This window comes from Patella vulgata, chromosome 2 (assembly GCF_932274485.2).
Source record: "Patella vulgata chromosome 2, xgPatVulg1.2, whole genome shotgun sequence".
In the NCBI taxonomy this organism is placed as follows: Eukaryota; Metazoa; Mollusca; class Gastropoda; family Patellidae; genus Patella; species Patella vulgata.
The window spans coordinates 34,823,342-34,844,619 of NC_065880.2; the positions used below are offsets into that span (position 1 = coordinate 34,823,342).

General features: G+C 35.6%; 2 protein-coding genes across 7 annotated transcripts; both read right to left on the reverse strand.

Moving 5' to 3' along the window:
• Positions 1–100: 100 nt before the first annotated feature.
• On the reverse strand, positions 101–6,081 carry LOC126809775 (transmembrane protein 180). Of its 2 annotated transcripts, none has more exons than XM_050534532.2 (5): positions 6,009–6,081; positions 4,068–4,961; positions 3,126–3,280; positions 1,773–1,856; positions 101–853 (listed from the first exon to the last, which is right to left on the reverse strand). In XM_050534532.2, the coding sequence occupies exons 2-5, from the start codon at positions 4,932–4,934 to the stop codon at positions 565–567; spliced, it is 1,395 nt and encodes a 464-aa protein (XP_050390489.1). In that variant the 5' UTR covers positions 4,935–4,961; positions 6,009–6,081; the 3' UTR covers positions 101–564. The 2 variants fall into 2 exon arrangements, with proteins under 2 accessions (XP_050390489.1, XP_050390488.1); XM_050534531.2 differs by lacking the exon at positions 6,009–6,081 and adding an exon at positions 5,564–6,000.
• Positions 6,082–12,120: 6,039 nt separating this feature from the next.
• On the reverse strand, positions 12,121–16,887 carry LOC130010358 (transmembrane protein 180-like). Of its 5 annotated transcripts, none has more exons than XM_056098671.1 (5): positions 16,839–16,887; positions 15,287–16,189; positions 14,099–14,253; positions 12,955–13,038; positions 12,121–12,552 (listed from the first exon to the last, which is right to left on the reverse strand). In XM_056098671.1, the coding sequence occupies exons 2-5, from the start codon at positions 16,142–16,144 to the stop codon at positions 12,279–12,281; spliced, it is 1,371 nt and encodes a 456-aa protein (XP_055954646.1). In that variant the 5' UTR covers positions 16,145–16,189; positions 16,839–16,887; the 3' UTR covers positions 12,121–12,278. The 5 variants fall into 5 exon arrangements, with proteins under 5 accessions (XP_055954646.1, XP_055954644.1, XP_055954645.1 ...); XM_056098669.1 differs by lacking the exon at positions 16,839–16,887 and adding an exon at positions 16,625–16,832; XM_056098670.1 differs by lacking the exon at positions 16,839–16,887 and adding an exon at positions 16,519–16,832.
• Positions 16,888–21,278: the final 4,391 nt, after the last annotated feature.

Below are 21,278 nucleotides of genomic sequence, written 5' to 3' on the forward strand. Positions count from 1 at the left end.
CGAAAAATTGGGTTTGGCGACCGACCGGACTAGTAGAGTCTAATCTGAGGGAGATAAAGAAAAATATAAATCCATTTTGTTTCTTGTCATATGTTATAATTTCTCAATAAATAGAAATAACAAATATTCTAACCAAGAAATATAAGTATTTTATGTACAAAATAATTAATAAATTTAATTTCTTCAAATAACAACCATAAAATATTTGCCCAGAAGATGTATTTACAAATAAATGCTGTAATTTTCTGAAAATGTTATGAACATTCTTAAATTCTCTAAAAGTATTGTTAAACCATTAATGATCTTTCTCTTTTAAAATTTCCTTATGATCTTATGGGACATATGACGGTGTAGTCAGTATTTCTTCAGTTAACAACAAAACAAGTTTCATCACTTTTTAATCCATTCTGTGTAAATTTAAGAGGGGAGATTTGCGGTGCAAGTTTCTCCCTAGTCATGCATTTATGAGCATACAACACCTACATCTCCTCTAATTAAATTCAATACCGTATTTCATGTTATATACTGAAGAATATATCCATTCCATTTAAAATATATAATGAATTAAAATTGAGATGGAACACTAATGACTAATTTTGTTGATTTTTGTTGTTTTAAAACATACTTAGACCAACTAATTAATTGTATGATACCTAAAATACAAGAATAACCACATAATAATAAAAACATTGTATCTTTAAGAGAATCAAGACCTTGTAGACCAAGTTTTCCAGTCTTATGTTCTTCATAGCCATATCTGTTTAAAATGGCTACTGTTAACATTGGACACAGAGATTGAGCAGGCTTAACAATAAGAGCATTTGTTCCAAATACCATTGATGTGATCGGATGACTAAAAAAAAAAAAAAAAAAAAAATTTTATTATTTTAGCATACATCCATATGTGGCTTAATCGAAATTGATGCAAATATGTTTTCATATAGTTGAGCATTCCGATACATGTTGTCACAAGAGTGATAACCATGTTAGCTTATGTGTATTCTGTTATTATTCAATGACAAACTTTAGAATAATCAATGAAATAATGAATTAAATGAAAATTAAATTAATGACTTGACAAAAGATATCTGTATATATAATGTTCTTATGGTCCCGTGTACACATTGGCGTGCACGTAAAAGATCCCTTGACAGTTGGAATTCGATATAAGAGTAGGCCGTAGTGCCGCTGTCCAGGCAAAATTCCCCCTCATAGCACACTGTATGGCGTATGCCTGTCTTCATTAGCCCAGTTCGGAGCAGAACAATAGGACGTTAAACCCCATTTCATTTCATTTATTTGGGGGAGGAGAGCTATGTCATTCAACCTTTTTTTTTTTTTTTTACATAGGTTTGAGAGTCCACTCCATATGTGGGGGGTTGGATGGCTGAATGGTTAGCACGTGCACGCTGTATCATAAGGCCTGTCATTGAGTCACCTGGCGTGGTTTCGAAACCCCGGTTGTACGTGACAAGGAGTAGGGTCGCCTGTCCAAACTCCAAACTCGTGGGTTTTCTCCAGGTCCTCTGGTTTCTTCCCACTGCTAAAGACCCCTACGCGCAAGCAAATTATTGAAATAAAATTAAATCATATGTTAGTCCCAAAATGACCTAGCTTGTGTGGAGTGGACGTTAAACTCTCTCTCTCCCTCTCCCTATCTCTCTCTCTGTGATATCCTGTTTCTAACTATTGTAGAGAATCTAGATGAGCTATTTTTTCTGAATACTTTGCTGATATGCAGTGTACATTATGTATATTAATAAAGTTTTCACCTTCGCTTGTACTTGTACATATCATGGTCAGCTATTTCCGACATTGGAATGACGAAAAAAGTAAATGCCGCCCAGGAAAAGGCGCTGAAATTAACAATTACATAAAAGGATTTAAAATAAAATATGGCATTTCTTTAATTAATATTTGTATGTGATCAGAATCAAGAAATGAAATGAAGTTAAACGTTCTAATTTTCTGGGGAGCCACAGCTGCTCAGTGAATAAGACCCTGGCTCACTTAACACAAGGTCCAGGGTTCGATCGCAGTGTTGGCAGAGAAAGTTCCCCAGGATTTTCTAGCATGGTTTCCCCTTGTTAGTGACGTAGGATGGAGGGCCTGACTAGGAAAAGTGTCTAGTCATTCGGATGGACAAAATAAATCTGACATCCTGTGTTCTTGTTGGCATGCACATGAAAGAATCCTTGATGGTTGAAACTCAATTGTTGTCTGGGCAAAATTTCCCTCACAGCATAGTGTGTCGCATATGGTTGGAGCAGAAAAGCAGGATGTTAAACCACATTTCATTCATTCAATCCTACTTTTCTACATCAAGCAGTCTTCCAGTTATTTGTCATACAGTGTGCTATGAGGAGAGAGGGAGAGAGAGATGGGGTTTAAAGGGACAATAACACTCTTGCTGGCTTGAAAGCTCCAGAAAATAAATAATATCTCTATCTAAGTACTAGATGTTTAAGTGTCCTACTTGTTGTGTAACTTATCCATTACATCCTATTTTACTTGTCCAGAGGGTTCGAAAATATTTTTAAATCGAAGTTTCATTTGAAAAGGTTTACGTTAGACGTTTCAAACCATTATGTTGAATTTTTCAAAATTATAAGGTGTGTTAAGTTGAAATTTGTATCATCAATTAATTGAAATATTCTAAAATAGTACAATTTGTTTACCAGAATAAAGATTGGGACATATTATTCAGTTACAACAAGAGTGGTATTGAGCCTTTAATGCCCACTCGACACACACTAGGTCATTTTGGGACTAACACATGGTTCAGTTCAATTTTATTTCAATAAATCACTTGTGTGTAAGGGTCTTTAGCTGTTGGAGGATTCGGAGAAAACCCACGAGGTTGGACAGGTGACTCTACTCCTTGTCATGTACAATCGAAACCATGCCACTTGACTCAATGACAGACCTTAGATCCAACGCGGACATGTTTAACCATTCAGCCCCCAAACCCCCATGCTATGAGGAAAATTTTGTCTGGACAGCAACCTTTCCACCTATTCTTCATCAAATTCCAATGTCAAGATGTAATTAGCATGAGTGATTGCAAAATGTGTATGTATATTTGGAATACAAGCTAAAGGAATTTTAACATAACTATTACTTACCTGTCTAATAAAACATAAATCATCATAATTATAATATACTGACGTCCTAGCATAAACATAATTATACCAGCAAATATTTTCCATACAAAACTCCATTTTATAGTTTTATAATATCCTATATTTTGAACAAGTGGTACACCAAAGATAACAATCACCTGAAAAAAAGATAAAAATAACTTTTCACATTTGCATTTCATCACAATGACCAAGTATTTCTATGTTTAATAACTTTCCTTGGTGACTATTTTTGTAAACACATTATTAACAATAACTTGTGATATCTTCTTTATCCGTTTAATAAAAATATCTACGGATTCATTTCGAGGACCATCTAGGTTTTCCTTTAAATAAGGTTCAAGGCTACAAATGAAATTGTCGAACATATAGTTATTTTAATATTATATCTACATGTGTTTAAGTCAGCAGTTATAAATTGAAATCTATTCAACCAGGTCATTTTATGACTAACATAATCAATATCTTCATCTTTATTTGATTAAAAGCCTCTTTATCAGGGGAAGAAACAATAACAACCAATGCTATTCCTTGTCATGTTCATGTACAGGGTGAGGCTATAGTGATCTCATGCATGCAGTAGATATCTAAAAGTCATGTTTACACGACAAGTACGGTAGTAGGGTTGTCTGCCTGCCAACATGGGTTTTTTCATGATACCCTGATATCTTCCTGTTTCTAAAATTTCCTGCACACATGCAAATAAGCTATTTATTTTCATTAGCTCAGTCGAAGCAGAACAATAGGCCACTAAACCCCATTTCATTTCATTTCGCTATTGTTATCATGGGATTCAACTCACACTTGCACAGGTAGCAGATCAATGATCCACAACACACTTTGATGCAGTAAACCAATTTTATTCCTTATCATGACAGAGGGATCAACATCAGATCTAAACACAATTTCATATAATTAGATACGTACTGATGCAACAATATTCAGTGATCCATAAAAAGATTTTCTTATTGAAGAAGACACAACATCATCTGGTATTAACTCATCAAAGATTATGGCAACAAAATTAGAAAAAAAAGTTCTGTGGAATCCCTGAAAAAAATTTACTATCACAAAAGCAATGAAGTTTTTCTCTGAGAGTATTTGCCAGGTGAGGCGCCATACAGATGATTCAGAAGATTTTTTATGGGTAACTTCTTCTTTGCTTGAATCACTCTGAATTAAGTTTATATCGTGTTCTGTATGTGCATATAATCCACAATAGACCATCATTATTGCAGCCACAACTGCTATCCCAACTGTTGTCAACTGAAATGCTTGAAACGATTTCAAACTGTCGGATGTAAATTCACAAATAAACACAGAAAAAGATGCTAAGAGACCAGCAATGTTCGACCATTGAGTTAACTGAAGACGAACTTTAGGATCTGATGAAATCTCAGTAAACAAACAACAAAAAGCTAAACCAATATAAGTAAAGAAAGTATCATATAAACACAAAGCTGTTATCAGATGTAATCCAGTTACCCACGTTCCATGAGCCCATGGAAACCATATTAAAATAAAACTGAGAGAAAATAATGGAGCCGTATATAAGATAGCTTCTCTTCTGGTTTTAGTTAATCTAAAATTAGTCGTATCTTGTATATAAGCAAATAATGGATCATTTATCATATTCCACACTAAATATAACATTTGAGCAAACTGGAACCATCCTTCCTCAATCTTATAATAGTTGAGGAAAACTTTCACATAATAAAAGAAAAACACATGATTCAGTAATGAAAAACCCAAAGAACAGGCACAGTATGCCAACATCCTCTGCTTTAGCGACATTTCTCTTTGGCTTCTTCAATTCCACTCCTGAAAAATTCAATTTAATTTGACAAGTGACAAAATAAAAATAAAACATTATCTAAATCATATGGCAACTGATTCCTGTAAGCTTAAATCAGTATCGCATATCTTTGCTCCGCATTCCAATACCCATCAGGGTATAGATGTTGTTTATGTGGAGAGCACAAGCAGGGTATTTGCCTATGTCATGTGTCCAAAGATATGTTTTTCAGGAAGAGTATGACATTTTCAGGAAATAACTAGAATTTATAGTCAAAGGGGTGATATTAATATTCAGGCAATTAATTTTCATTGATAAATTTAGGAAAGACTTTCCACACCCTCAAAATTTTAAGACCGGTTTTGTAAGCCTATGATGAGCGAATTCTTGTTTAAGGGCAAGGTAAAGTGACAACATCTTGTTGCAAACTAGTCTCGACACCAACAAGGCTGAACATATTATTTTCCAACACAGAATAGTGGTCCTTGGATACAAAAGACCAAAATAAACTATGGGCGTATTTAATATATTATTTGACTGTAAATACCCCTCTAAATCGTACACCCGCGTGTTATCGTGTATTTGTACGGCCGGATAAGTAGTCTAATACATTTAAAGTTATTTCTACCTGGGTTCTGCACGACAATGAATTTTTCTATCTACATGTAGCTATTTTATCTATTCCCCATGGATAGTATACAGCAATCAAACATTGTATATAATCATAATGTTATAATCATCTTTTCTTCTGGTTCAGTGTCTGTATTCTATAGTGCATAATGCCTAGTCTACTCTACTCTGCAATTCTATTGACAATATACAATTAATGTAATAGTACTACTAGTAGATATGAGTATTATACGTAGGCTACGATGAACAAGAAGTTTCTGGTCAAATTAGATTTATCTCCCCTTATATATCACTCAGGGCCCCGTTACACAAACCGCACGTCAGACTTCTTCTTCGTACATCGAACTTATTAATACCATACTACGACACATTACTTGATACTCGCTCCCTGCAATAGATCCACTGTGCGTGTACCTAAGGCATCTATATGTAGTCCGACTTACTTTGGTCCACGGTGTGGCAGTTTCAGATGGTTCCTGGTGTGTGATTACCGTTTGGCGCATGCGCAATTGTAGGAGTCAACTCACACCGTTACAGTCGCGGTGTGCATTGACTCCTCGTGATAGGATTTCCCCTACGATTTTCTTACGGTCAAATCAATATATAGACTATTATGTACCGATATTTACAGTATTACCACCACGAGAGGATGCAAATTGACGATCTTTATTATTATTATTTAGTATATATACCCGTCCACAATGCGAACCGATCTGTAGAATATCTCACATCTGTCAGTGTTTATACCCACAATTCTAACCCTAACCCTTCAGAATAGTTTTAGCCACAATCCACTGTTGTTACAGCTTCAATTTGTACGTTTGACATGTAATTTATAAACCTAACCCTAACCCTAGAGAAAGCTATTCTCCAGATGACACAAAGATCTAGTATTATTCCATACTGTCGTCCAGGGCACGCTACTGGATCTTGACCATCCCAGGAACCAACTCGCACCGCAGGAAGTAGATATAGTTTCGTTGTTAAGGCGAACATCAGTTTCGGACATGCGCAAGTGCCCAGGAGAAAACACGCACCAGGAGTCAACTCAAACCATTACACACTCAGTGTTTTCGCATTAGCTCGAGGCCCATTAATCCGACACTAAAAACTTGACAGGTCGGCTTAATTTTCCTGCGTGTATTTGGAGGATACCCATAAATGTGACAAGTCTTACTTAATCAGTGATTGATAGGCTACCATTGGGTGATAAAAGGCTTTATCACCCAATAATACATTCCACAGTAGATATCGCTTGTGTGATATATTTCATAATCTACTGCGATATCTCCTTAGGAGATATCGCTTTACATGAATTTGATTGGTCAGTTGAAATGGAACTACTTTTTCTTATTTTCAAAGAACAGTTCATTTCTTATTAAAAGTAACTTTTTTTATATTAAAAATGAACTATTGTTATTCAATTGACCTTGATGGAAACACTGGACCAATATAGAGGACTTTGCAATGGTTGAATTGCTGTCAAAAAATGATGTATCACTACGCTGTAATGTTCAGTAAAAGTGAAATCTACAGCAAAGAATTATATTTATCTATCTGTGCATGTAAGAAGGGATTGGGTGATAAATAAAATCTCCTACTCGTCTTTTTTGATATCAAAAAATATCAACTTGTGCTGATATTTTTTGATATCAAAAAAGACTTACAGGAGATTCTCTATATTCTCTAATATTACCAAATAAATTATTCAAACATACATTATGCTAGACAAATCGGCCCCGTTTGTCGCGACGCAGGAGCGCCATCACGTAATGATCTCTAAAACTATTATGGCCACTTCCGCCTTCATTTCTATCGGGTTTGGAGCTCAAAGTACGGCAATAAACTCGCTCTAACTTGACTGAATGAAAAATCTAACATACCTTTCGACTTTGTGGAATAACAATCTATAATTCTACTGATCTTTTTTTTGAAAATCTTATCGGATTCCTGAGAACAGATGTAGGCCTATTTTCTTCATGATCACCATCAAAACATTGAAGAATCCATTATGTCGTAAATTTTATGTTAATTAGATTGCCATTACTTAGATTTTCCTTTTTCTCACTGTTTTATTGTCGATTTGGGATGATACGAATATTTAGTATATATTAAAGACGTCTCTATTCAATTGACCTCATTTGACGTTTAAACCTATATAGTGTACATGAATTTTAGGTACTATTTTTTTTTTGCGGATGAATATAGCTGTTCTGTATTGTATTCTGTTGTAGACTGTGAAAATTTTGGATCCATGTGTCGACGCTTTAAATCACATGGATCCATTAAACCTTCTAACTGTTTAATTCCATTTTTTTTCATTGAAGATTCTTATATTACAAATCTTTCTTTACACTAGAAACGTAATCACTGGATAACAAACCTCATCTCTCAACCGTCCGTAAGCACATCAGTATATCTCAATGTTTTTAGTTACGCTCTCGTAGCTAACATGCAAGAGCTAAATCTAGCTGCCCATCGGAGTATTGCAGGTCCTTTTTTAGGCCTGAAATGTTATCTAAATTATTAATTATATATAGACATTAATTAACTTATCCAGATAATAATCAACCCTCGATGTCATCGCTAGCCTGCGATATTTACTGGATTATGATCCCATTTGCTGCTCAACATTCATTCATGATTTAATCATGAAGTGAATAATCGAGACTATGTTTTCTATCGTACCGACTTTAGTAATGATGATCAAGGCTAGGCCGAAATTTCAATCGCTTAATTCTCGGTTCATAGTGGATCAGTTTGACTGAAATTTTCAGCAAATGGCCTTTACATTATCTAGTTTTTAACTATTATAGTGAGAACTGCCAGCTCTTTATCTAATCTCCCATTATGTATCTTTAATAAAAAAAAACAAAAAAAAAACAACGACAGCATCGCTATCCCTGCAATATACATCCACATTCCTGGGGCCTGTTTCACGAAATTTGAACTAAGATAAAATCCAACTTTTAATGATTTGATTGGATAATATTAGATTGACTTTAGTGTTTAGCCAATCAAAATTGAAGTATCTACTAAAATTGGATTTTATCTTCGAGAAACAGAGCCCTGCTTTGATTGATATGATACTTTTTAAAATAAAAAGAATGAAATATGAAATGGCTGTAATATGACAAGAGGCAAAGAAGGCTAGGCGTTGGGTTTGTTTTGCCAAATTTTGAGACAAAATATTAACAAAACAGTGGGTATGACACTGCCCCAGGGGTTCGGGGCATGCACCGAATTAAATAGTTGCTGTCTTTACGGTATAAGGAATAAATATGCAAAGTTCCAAGATGATCCACTCAGAATTGCAGCCTGTAGACGATAAATACAAAATTTTGGCGCGGATCTGCCCCTGGGGGTTGGATATGGAACAATATAAATAGGTAACACACTGTTATTGAAATGATTGATATGCTCAATTTGAACAAAATCTGTTAATTATTGCAACTTGTAGAGTATTTACCGATAAAAACTAACAAAAAGTGGGTGTGGTACCACAACCCTGGGGGATCGGGACATGCACCAAAAATAAATAGTTGCTGTCCTTGCTGTATAAGGAATAAATATGCCAAGTTCCAAGATAATCCATTTAGAATTCCAGTCTGTAGACAAAAAACACAAAAATTGGGCGTGGCTCTGCCCCACGGGATTGGACATGGACCAATATAGGTACAACCCTATGCTGGATCATACCGAATTGGATCCAAATCTGTTAATAATTGCAACCTGTATATCATTAACAGACAAAATATCAACAAAAAGTGGGTGTGGCACCGCCGATAAGGCAGGGGGTGGGGGTGCAGGGGGTGCAGGAAGAGGGGGGCATGCATCAACACCAATAAATGCCATCCTTAGAATATATAAGGAATAAGTATACCAAGACAATCCATTCAGAATTGTGGCTTTCTGGCGCTAAAGGCAAAAGTTGGGCGTGGCTCTGCTCCTGGGGGTAGGGGAATTCACCAATATCAATAGTTGACGCCCTTAGGCTATAAGGAATACATATGCCAAGTACCAAGCTGATCCATTCAGAATTGCGGCCTTTAAACGACAAACACAAAAATTGGGCCTGGCTCTGCCCCTGGGGTCGGAACATGCAGTTGTCGTCCTTAGGCTATAAGGAATACATATCCCAAGTTCAAAGACGACCCATTAAGAATCGTGGCCTGTAGGCAACACACACAGACACAAAGAATAAATGGTTATGGCTCTGCCCCTGGGGGTTGGGCAATCACCAAAAAACAATAGGGGTCATCCTTAGGGTATAAGGAATAGGTATGCAAAGTTTCGAAAGGATCTGTTACGAATTGCGGCCTTTAGGCGAACCCCAAACACACAAACATTGGGCGTGACTCTGTCCTAGGGGGTTGGGCATACACCAAAAATAATAGAGGTCAGCCTTAGGGTATAAGGACTAAGTATAAAAAAGTTTTCAAGACGATCGATTAAGAATTGTGGGCTGTATGCGACATACATACACACAAAAATAAAATGGGCTTGGCACTGTCCCTGGGGGTTGGGCATGCACCCCAAACGATAGGGATGTTCCTTAGGGTACACAGAATAAGTATGAAAAGTTTCAAGATGACACGTTAAGAAATGCGGCCTGTAGACGACAAGCAATGTTCGTGGCTCTGCCCCTGGGGATTGGGCATGCACCAAAAACAATAGGGATCACCCTTAGGGTATAAGGAATAGGTATGTAAAGGTATAGATAATCACTTAAGAATTGTAACCTGTAGGCGACACACAGACACACAAAAAGAAAATGGGCATGGCTCTGCCCCTGGGGGTTAGGCATGCACCCCGATGATAGTGGTGTTTCTTAGGGTTCAAAGAATAAGTATGCAAAGTTTCAAGATGATAATGTACATTAAGAAATGTGGCCTCTAGACGACAATTACAAGACACGGGCGTGGCTCTGCTCCTGGGGGTCGGGCATGCACCAAAAACAATAGGGATGATCCTTAGGGTATATGGAATAAGTATACAAAGTTTGAAGAAAATCCAGTAAGAATTGCGCCTGAAGGCGACCCACAGACACACATGTATTATTCAACCCAACAATTTGTTTCGGGTAACTCAACTTTTCACTTTTCAAATTAACTTGCCACGCCTATAAAGTGTTATAAAACCTTACAACTTATATTCAGCATATCCTTTACTAAGATCTAAACAGTATATTTGTTCTTCACAATCTTCAAAGAGCGAGAATAAATTTATTTGACTCGTCCCTGTCGGCTTTCTTTTTCCCCTTTGTATATGGAGTCTATATCATAGACTACTAGATAAGAAACATCATCTCCCGACCCAGCGTAATATCTCAACGTTTTTAGCTACGTTCTAGTAAACATGCTATCAATCTGATTAAACACAGATCCTATTTCGTTTCATTTTTTATAGTCCAAAATTTCATTTTACTTGTCTTTGCTGCACTAGTATCTGGAAGAGTTGTTATATTACCGGCGTTTTGGTTGAAGTGAGGGATTAGCCAATGAAACGGTTTGTTACGGCGACTTCTTGACGTACCATGCACGGAATTGTTGGTAAACCACTAGAAACGTCAACGCTGATTGATCAATCGATGTCTGACGTCACAGGGTCAAAAACCGCAAATCCCTATATATATATCTATATAGGCTTTGAAAATCCGCTCGTACGACCCATGACACGACCTTCCAGTACAACCGGTCAGATCTCCGTATAGTGTAGGCAGTCGAAAGTATAATATAGTGTAGGCAGTCGAAACGAAACAGATCTGTATTTTAATCAGATTGATATGCTACCTACGTACGATAGCTAATACCACTCCAACAGGCAAAATATTGCACTTTGTGGTTTCTTTATTGAAAAAATCACTAAAAAGGGCCAATTAACACTCGGAATTACGGGGGGGTGGGGGAATAGTTGAACATAAAGATAAACGGATACAAAACATGGTCAACTGAGCTTTATATTATATATATTTTTTAATTCACTTATATTTCATCTAAAATATAAGGTGATTATTAAAATCTCTGATTGTCATGTGTTGGATTTTGAATTCCTTGCAAACTTCAAGCAGGAATATCAGTCCAAAAATTGTTCTGTTCCGTTCAGTATTTACAAAGATATGATGACGACGATATAAACGGACTATGACAAGACAGTGGCACCAAGGTTAGATTGAGAAGATGTATGACTGGGCACCTAAATTGTACAATAAACAATATGTCATAATGTTACGGTAGAGTTTAACAAGGAGGACATACAATTTTCGCAGCTATGCGGTAAGCCAACCAGGGGACATTCGCCAGAATATGCCCCCTGTTCACTGTTGATGCAATGGCACAAGTGACATTTTCAACCATGCAAGCTCTTAATCTACAAACTTCGCTAAAATCTTCTTATTGTCTCTATAATTTAATCCGTTAGATACGAGCCGGGAGATTATCTATAATATGTTCATATTTGGATTTTGTTTTCGTTAAATGTTCAGTACGCTAATCAATTTGAGTGCATTTATTTAGCGTGGATTAAGTCCTTATAAACTAGATAATTTCCCAAAAATGTAAAATGACGCCCTGCGGCTTTAATAACATATATACTATATACAATAAAAACAAATATTGTCGATTTTTACTAAACAAAAAATTGAAAGACAGTAACAGCATTAGTAATTCAAATCAATATGTACAACGGTAAGGTTAATAATGGAATAGCATATTTTATATAATAGAATCCTTTTTATATATTCTGGGTCGTAAAACATACAGAGACCAACTAAGTAACTGAATACATCCTAAGACAATAGAATAGCCACATAACAATAAAAACATCGTATCTTTAAGATTATCTATTGCTTCTGGGTCAAGTTTTCCCGCCTTGTGAACTTCATAACCATATCTGTTTAAAATGGCTACTGTTAACATTGGACACAGAGATTGAGCAGGTTTAACAATAAGAGCATTTGTTCCAAATACCATGGATGTCATCTGATGTCTGAAAAATTAAATAGAATAAGTTCTATATAAAAAAAAGAAATAATAAATTATAAAAATGAAATGATTAGCGTTCTACTGTTCTTCACCGACCTATGAGAGAAATTGTGTCTGAACATTTCCGCCCACTCTTCATCGAATTCCAAGTGCCAAGGGTTCTTTTACGTTTACTCCAACGGCTATACGTGGCATCGATTTCCATACCAACCGAACGACTAGACACTCTTTGTTTCCAGGCCCATCGTCCAGCAACATCGGCAATTGAAACCACGATGATAAATCCCGAGGAACTTTCTCGAACCTGCACTGTGTTTCATTGACCTTGTTCATCCAACAACATAAATTACAACATCAAGTACTCAGTTTCATGACCATAAAATTTTTAATCAAAATTAGCCTATACCTTCTCTTGTATTTTTCCATATCATGATCAGCTATATCTGCCAGTGGAAAGTTGAAAAAACCTCTTGCTGCTCCAGCAAAGGCACTGAAATATGAATTAAATACGCGAAGAGTTTGCGAGTGGTCATGGAGATTTGAGTTATATTTAATTGGGAAAATGAGTACGAAACATTCATTTCCAGTTTAATTCTAACTTCTCGGTCGAAAATAGCCAAATCAACAGAGACGATAACGAAGACATTTAATAAAAAAATATATAGCGATATATGAACCACCTAATTAAATGAGACATGGTATCGGGTGTTCTTGAACATGGTAAACATATCCCGCCAAGTATCCCACGCTATATAATATGACCGGTACTGTCTTGCGCCTGAATTTCAGAAGCTAAAGTCATACTTAGCGCCCTTGAGATATTTGGCTATCAGTAGAGGCACACTCAACTGACGGCAATTCATAAGTATAACACGAACAAAATTATGTTAATTTCACTAAGTATGACACTCTATCTATACAGTTTCTCGATAATGTATTGTCTCTTTTATTGCGTGAATTCGTGTTGCATATTGACATATTTCTGTCCTTTCTTGTGTGGTTCATGGCCACCGCTGTACATGATCATCTTGATTTAATTAATATCTTGTTCACGGTCTGTAACTGCGCCCATTAAGCGAATTATTTGGGCTATAGAAAGCCAATCTGATTAAAACACAAATTATATTTACTTGTCTTTACTACGCTAGGATCTGGGAGAGTAGTTATATTACCGGCGTTTTTTTCAAGTGAGGGGTTAGTCAATGAAACAGTCTGTTACGGCGACTTCTTGGCGTGCCATGTACGGAACTGTGGATAAACCACTAGAAACGCCAAAGCTGATTGATTAATCAATGTCTGACTTCATAGAGTCAGAAGCTGCTCGTACGACCCCTGACACAACCTTCTAGTACAAATTTTCAGATCTTCATGTAGTGTAGGCCATCGAATGTAAAAAAAAACGAAACGAAATATAGATCTGTATTTCAATCAGATTGATAGAAAACATAAAAAGGACAATAATAAAACAAAGATTTAGACCCTTGAATCAGGTGTTCCGGGTGCTGATTATCTATAATAACAGACTATAATAAAAGCGATCAATTATTTACCTATCTAATAAAACAAATATCATCATAATGACAACATATTGACGACCTAACACAAACATTATTAAACCGGAACATATTTTCCATATAAAACTCCATTTTATTGTTTTACTGTATCCAATATTTTGAACAAGTGGTACACCAAAGATAACAATCACCTGAAAATTAGATAGCAATTTGTAAAAGTTACATTTAATATGATTGACACGAGCGCCCATTTTAATATGCCCACATTTTATGTGGGGTACATTGTTGTGATAATAAACGAAGTCTCGATAATTCATTTTTAAATTAAATTATTAAATGGCGATTGTGTATTAATCCATTCAAAATCGCTGTACGTCCATCCGATATTCTAGAGAGTTAATTATGGGTTTGTCACGTGAATAAATACCTAGTTAATATAACATTTGAAGCCAAAACAAAGACCTGCAATGGGCTGATTTAGCTCTTACATTATGCTTTGTTAAGCAAATCCTACAGTAGTAAAAAATATAACCGACATTTCATCAAATTATTCCACCACCGTATATAATGTTTAGTGATTTGGGCAAAGTGGGTCATCACCACGAGCCATCTTAGCAGGAAATAGTCAGAATTTGTCTAGGAATGTCGATTAGCAAATCTGCTTAGTATTGGGTGTAAAATTTAATCATTCATTTAAAGCGAAATTATGGAAGATTAGTTAAAGAGCTTTCAGTTCGCACTATAATACACTTAGTTAAAAAAATAATATAAAGCGAACATGCGTAACATTTCTGTCAAATTACTTCACTCTGAGCCGAGAAATCCTTATTTTAATAAGGATGTAACATCGATTGTCATTGTTACCGTTGTTATGATAATAAACGAAGTCTCGCTTATCCATTTTTACGGTTAATCACCAATCGTCGTTGAACCGCAGATCAGATTCAAATCTTTTGAAAATCGTATCCATCAGATGGCAGGCATCGAGAGTTGATTATGGTCTTGTCATGTTATTAAATGTCTAATTAATAGTTTATATAACATTTAAGGCCCAACGAAAGACCTGCAATGTGGCAGATTTAGCTTTTGCATAATTCCTGTTTAATATTACAATTTAATTATAATAACAGTAATCATTGCTACAATGACCTGGCCACTATCAGTAAGGATAACCTTCCCCAATAACCATCATTCCACAAATACTAAAACTAAAACGTAACGTACCGATGTGGTGATATTCAGAGATCCATAAAATGTTTTTCGTAATGACGAGGATACAACATCGTCTGGTATTAACTCGTCACATATTATAGCAAGAAAATTCGATTTAAAAGTAAGTAAGAATGATTGTAAGAAATTTACTACAACGAAAGAAATAAAATTTCTCTCTGACAAAATCTGCCAAGTCAGGCGCCATACTGACAGTCCGGAAGAAGCTTCTTCTGGTTTTGTAGAATTGTCCTCCATTGGTGTCAAATCCCGTTCAGTATGAGCATATAATCCAGTATAGATCATCAATATGGCAGACACAATCGCTAACACAACTGCTGTGAACTGAAATGCCGGAAACGACTTCAAACTGTCGGATGTAAATTCACAGATAAACACAGAACATGATGATAAGAGAGCTGTGACGTTTGACCATTGCGTAAGCTGAAGACGTATCTTAGGATCCGAAGAAATCTCCGTGAAAAGACAGCAATGTGCCAACCCAATGAAAGTATAGAAAGTATCATATAAACACAAAGCTGTTATCAAATGTAACCCAGTGACCCACGTTCCATGAGCCCATGGAAACCATGTTATTATAAAACTCAAAGAAAATAATGGAGCCGTATACAAGATTGCTTCTCTTCTTGTTTTCGTCAATCTAAAATTTGCTGTATCTTGGAAATATGCAAATAAAGGGTCGTTTAGAGTATTCCACACTAAATACAACATTTGAGCAAACTGGAACCATCCTTCCTCAATCTTATAATAGTTGAGAAAAACTTTCACATAATAAAAGCCAAAAACTGAACTCAACACTGAAAATCCAAAGGAGGTGGCACAATAGGCCAACATCCTTTGCTTGAGTGTCATTCTGCTGTAGATCCGATGACTTAATCCCTCTCATATGCTATAAGGCTGGAATGAATAATAAAATGTCTCAAACGAAATAACGGTTCTGTAATTGAAGAGCTATGGGGTTAATAATCAATATACTCACCCATATATCAATGGGACTACATATAATAGAATTATTAAACATGGATTTCAGATATATAGACGAGAGGGCGATAACACTGGTTATGCCTTGATTAGTTTCGAATATTTATTGGTCGGACGAAACCCATCCTTGTGGTGGAGATGGGCGTCGGCACCCAACAGTGCATGGAGATGAGAAATGCATCACGACCTATCATAATATCGCTTTTACCAGGGGTTGCTTCATATGCACAATGTATGAATCTTACCGTACACCGGATAGAATATCCAAGATCATATTGTTAAAACCATTTCTCTAACACACACGTTTATAATCGATATTTAACATTTTACATTATTAGATTATAGTATTACCCTGTTCTGTTTTGTATGTTTAACGCCCTACACAAATTTGATCAATCTACTCCGCCATTTTTTTTTTGTTACAACAATAAATATAACATCTAAACTAACATTAATAAACAACTATGTTTTAGCACGATCCATAAAATGAACACGACAACGCGCACGTCAATCTTGCAATCCTTATGAGTAGATAGATAAGCATATTAAAATTATGTTTTTACACCTTTGAAATGCGTATTATATATTAGCCTCATGGTTGAAAACATAAAAAGAATAATATTAAATAGATTTAAAATGTCAGAGTGATCTTTCCATTGACGCTGTTTGCTAGAGTCGTGTCATTTAGATATTCATACAAGAAGTAAAAATAGCTATAATACAATATGTTGCGCACAGGTGCTTGAATGGTTAAAGTAGCTTAGTCTCCAACTCAAATCATCCAAAATCTTCCACATTGAAAACACCAATTATTTGTCAGTTAAAATCAACATTGATGTTGTGAACTTACCGGGAAAAGATGGGCTACTGATATCAAATATTTAAGACATAATAAACATTTTACCATTGGTACACGAATCGTGTACCACAATGCGTTTCGGTGTCATTTTTAACCAGGGACAAGAAAGAACGAGACTAGAAATTCCATAAGTCATGCCAAGCGCTGACGCCATATTCTTATATGGAAAGCATGCGCAATAGACTGGAATAACCAGACGCTAGAGATTGATATTCGACTGAGACTTCTGGCGTATTTCACCGAACATAACTGATTTGAAATTAGGGTAAAACCGGAAACGATAGAATGTAAATCAGATCATATACATTCAGATAACATTATTGTATGCGTTGCGACCTATTTGTGTCAATTTCTAGGTCCGAAATATTAGCGATTTAGCACCTTTAAGTTTGGTCATAACGGCCCCAAATGTGGTCATAACGGCCAAATTATATTACAAACACAATAGTCTAGTCGTTTGAATGGGAAGAAAAACCGAGGTCCCGTGTACACATTGGCGAGCATGTAAAAGTTCCCTTGACAGTTGGAATTCGATATAAGAGGAGGCTGTAGTGTCGTTGTCCGGGCAAAATTTTCCTCATAGCACTGTATGGCGTATGCCTGTCTTCATTAATCCAGTTTGGAGCAAAACAGTAGGACGTTAAACTCCATTTCATTTCATTTTGTCCGTTTTGACCAAATTGTTTGGTCGTTATGATCAAAATGTTAGGGCGTTTTGACTACAAAATTTAACCGTCATCGTTTAAGGCAGTTATGTCCATGACCATAACCTTTAATGGGATGTGATAAAAAAATGGCAGAAAATCAAACAAGTTTTGTTCGTTAGTGATTAGCCAAATATAATTTTAAAATGGAAACAAATACGTGTACTAAGTGAATTTCCGTCAGTCAATATTGCCATACTAGTTTTTCGGAAAAATATTGCCAGACGTCGCTCAGTCAGGGGTGGAGAGCGATCAGCCCCGGGAATATTCAAGTAAATGGCAGTACTCTTTGGTGGTCTGTATCCAGTTGAATAGTACGATTTGCCTCCCTTGAACCAATAATAACCATTTTCTCACAGGTGAGATTTACGCGTCATGTTGCAAATATGTCACCAGGTGTCGCCTGTACCTGTAATTTAAGTTAGTCAGATAAGAAGCCATTATTGACATCAAGAAACGTAACAAATTTCGTTTTAAACAACAAGTGATCGTCAAAATGACGGAAACCTCTTTAGAAATCCTGTGGAAAATATATTTCGTTTGTCTTTCTCTGCTATTTTTGGCGGGAATAGGTGAGTCTAGGGGTTATAAACAGATATTTTTTATGAATTTGAAACACATATTTTGTGTAGTTTTTTGGAGGTACCAAAACTTCATGTATCCACCATACTATCTCATAATGCTAAACCTTTCATTTTCAAGGAAAGAGATCATTTAACCAGGGTAGTAATTTCTTTGCACGTAAGTCAAGTGTGTACCTAAAAGTAGCGACCGGCAGCTATTTTTAAATATTATTTTCTTCTTTAGAAGCTTGTTATTTTCCGAAAGCTGTACATCTTAGTATTGTAACAACACCAAGTTTATGAAAATCGGAGCAGAATTGACTGAGTTACTGCCCATTTAGTAACGCAAACTGGCAGACCCCTTGTTCGCAAAATTGACCATTTTGCTTCAATTTTCAACCCCACTTCATATCTCAGAAACCAAAAGTCCTAGAGACATAATTATTTCACCAAAATAAAGCTAATTTACGCACCAAGACAATCATGCAAACCCATTACACATAGGTTGAGAAGTTTATTTTCTAATGTTTGCAATAACCGTACAGAAGATTAAATAATTACGTAAACTTGAACTAGCTACAAGCAGCTATTTTTAACTATTAATTTGTTGTCTATAACACTATTATTTTCCCAAAGCTGTATATCTCAGCATTGTAACAAGACCAATTTGTTAAAAATTGGAGCAGAATTGACGGAGTTGCTGTCCGTTTAGTAACGCCAACTGACAGACCCCCCTTTTCGTGAAATCGGCCATTTTGCTTCAATTTTCAGCCCCACTCCATATCTGAGAAACGAAAAGAGCTAGAGACATAATTATTTAACCAAAATGAAGCTTATTTATGTATCAACACAGTCATACAAGCACATGACACATACCTTGAATAGTTTATTTTCTGAGGTTTGAAACACCGGTACAGAAAATTAAATAGTAACTTTAACTAAACATAAACATAATCAATAATGATACAATATTATCTCAAAATATTTAAAAACAAAACTTCGTAGTAAAGTATTCAAAACAGAATAAGAATAAAAATAAAATGAAAATATTACCCCCCCCCCCAAAAAAAAAAAAAATAAAAAAAAATGCTATCCCGCCAAAAAATTAAAAAAGCAAACAAATTATTTATCAATCAGGATCATATTTATTTATCAAGCTAATTGTATTAAATAAATCGACATGAAATATACTTTTCTTCCAAAGCTGGCACTCCCCTAGGTACCAAAACGCAGTTCTACCATACTACTGAAAATACTAAAGATTTTAAAAAATTATGTCAATTAAAAGTTTATGATATAGCCAGCACAGCAATATTATTATGCATACCAAACTGTATATTCATGTATTTATGATTTATTAATCTATATATTTTAATCTCACACTCATCATTCATAAATACACAATCCTGCAAAATTAAATTAATACCTATATGCAACAGGTAAACATATTTTCTTCCCAAGCATTATGGAACACTAAATGCTGTCAACTATAATGGACTGTATTAATTCAATTTTCAAAAATTGCATCTGCATTTTAAATTACACTTAAAAATCTAATTATACATACTGAACGACAAGCAACATTTATTTTGTCAAAGTCAGTTGAGGTATTAACTGTGGTCTGTACCCGTATTGTGATGGAGTTGCGTCCCTTTGGAATCAGACACGGTGCCGATTTCCAGGAATTGCCACTTTCCACGGGTGTTTCTGTCCTCAGCAATAGTTTAGATCACTAATTTAGTGTTTATTTTCATAATTGTAAGTAAAACTTTGAGCGTATCAGCGCGTATCAGGCAATTTCAATAAAAAAGAAAACTTCAACAATTTATTAAAAGTCAACTTACCGCATGTCAACCGGGTGTTTCCGTCCTCAGCAATAGTTTACATCACTAATTTAGTGTTTATTTTCATAATTGTAAGTAAAACTTTGAGCGTATCAGGCAATTTCAATAAAAAAGAAAACTTCAACAATTTATTAAAAGTCAACTTACCGCATGTCAACCGCCGTTAACCATTTTTTCAGACACGCTTGGATATTCTCTAAGAGAATCACTCAGTTTCCGACCCAAACTCCGTGATTGAGCGTTGCTTTGATAATTTGAGGAGGAGGGGGGCAAGGAACAGTGCTAGTCAATAGCATGGGTGCATGTAAAAGAACCCTTAACCACCAGGGCAAAATTTCCCTCATTCCCTATCTTCATTAGTCAGGTTGGTGGAGAAAAGTAGTAGCCTACGTTCAACCCTGTTTCACCGCCGACGAAATAACTGTTATTAAATTCATTATCCTAACTATTTTAGCCAACCATTTCTGCACTATTTCACTTGGGTCAAATCATCCATTGGATCCCAGGGGCAATCCTATTCCTCCAAATCGGTATTGGATGGTATTGATGCAGTGGCTTTGTATTTGAATGTATTTTGTAAGTCCTCTGCATATACATGTACATCATTGGTCTATGGTATTAAGTTATTACAGACTAAAATTATTTTATTAACAGGGGATGCAAAGGAATGTTACCAATGTAATTCAACTCTAGATTCTAACTGTCAGGATCAGTTTGATCATAGTATAGCTAATCACCCCCAGAAGTCCATGTACTGTAAGATGCATGATGCTAAATTCTGTATAAAAGTTACTGGTTTATGGGGAGGTAAGTCATGTAAAATTTGTAGAATATAAATGTACATATAATCCTATAATGAACAGATATCCGGTAAGAGAAGAAAAGTAAAAATGTGAACTGAAGAATAATTCCATATTGAAAAGTACATGTAATCAAGATTTATGATCTAAAAAGACATTGGAATAATACCCACCCCACCCAGGACCCCCGCCTTTGAACACTCTGTTTATGTTTAAATTTATGTAGTCTTGTGAA

Bases quoted from the DNA above. Each gene is read 5' to 3' on its own strand.
- LOC126809775 (XM_050534532.2), bottom strand. From the start codon at position 4,934: ATGTCGCTAAAGCAGAGGATGTTGGCATACTGTGCCTGTTCTTTGGGT. The intron at 1,857-3,125 runs GTAAGTAATAGT...TGTTAATTTCAG, and splicing joins ATTTATGTTTTATTAGACAG to CGCCTTTTCCTGGGCGGCAT. The intron at 854-1,772 runs GTGAAAACTTTA...TTTTTTTTTTAG, and splicing joins ATGTACAAGTACAAGCGAAG to TCATCCGATCACATCAATGG.
- LOC130010358 (XM_056098671.1), bottom strand. From the start codon at position 16,144: ATGACACTCAAGCAAAGGATGTTGGCCTATTGTGCCACCTCCTTTGGA. The intron at 13,039-14,098 runs GTAAATAATTGA...TTCATATTTCAG, and splicing joins ATATTTGTTTTATTAGATAG to TGCCTTTGCTGGAGCAGCAA. The intron at 12,553-12,954 runs GTATAGGCTAAT...TTAATTTTTCAG, and splicing joins ATGGAAAAATACAAGAGAAG to ACATCAGATGACATCCATGG.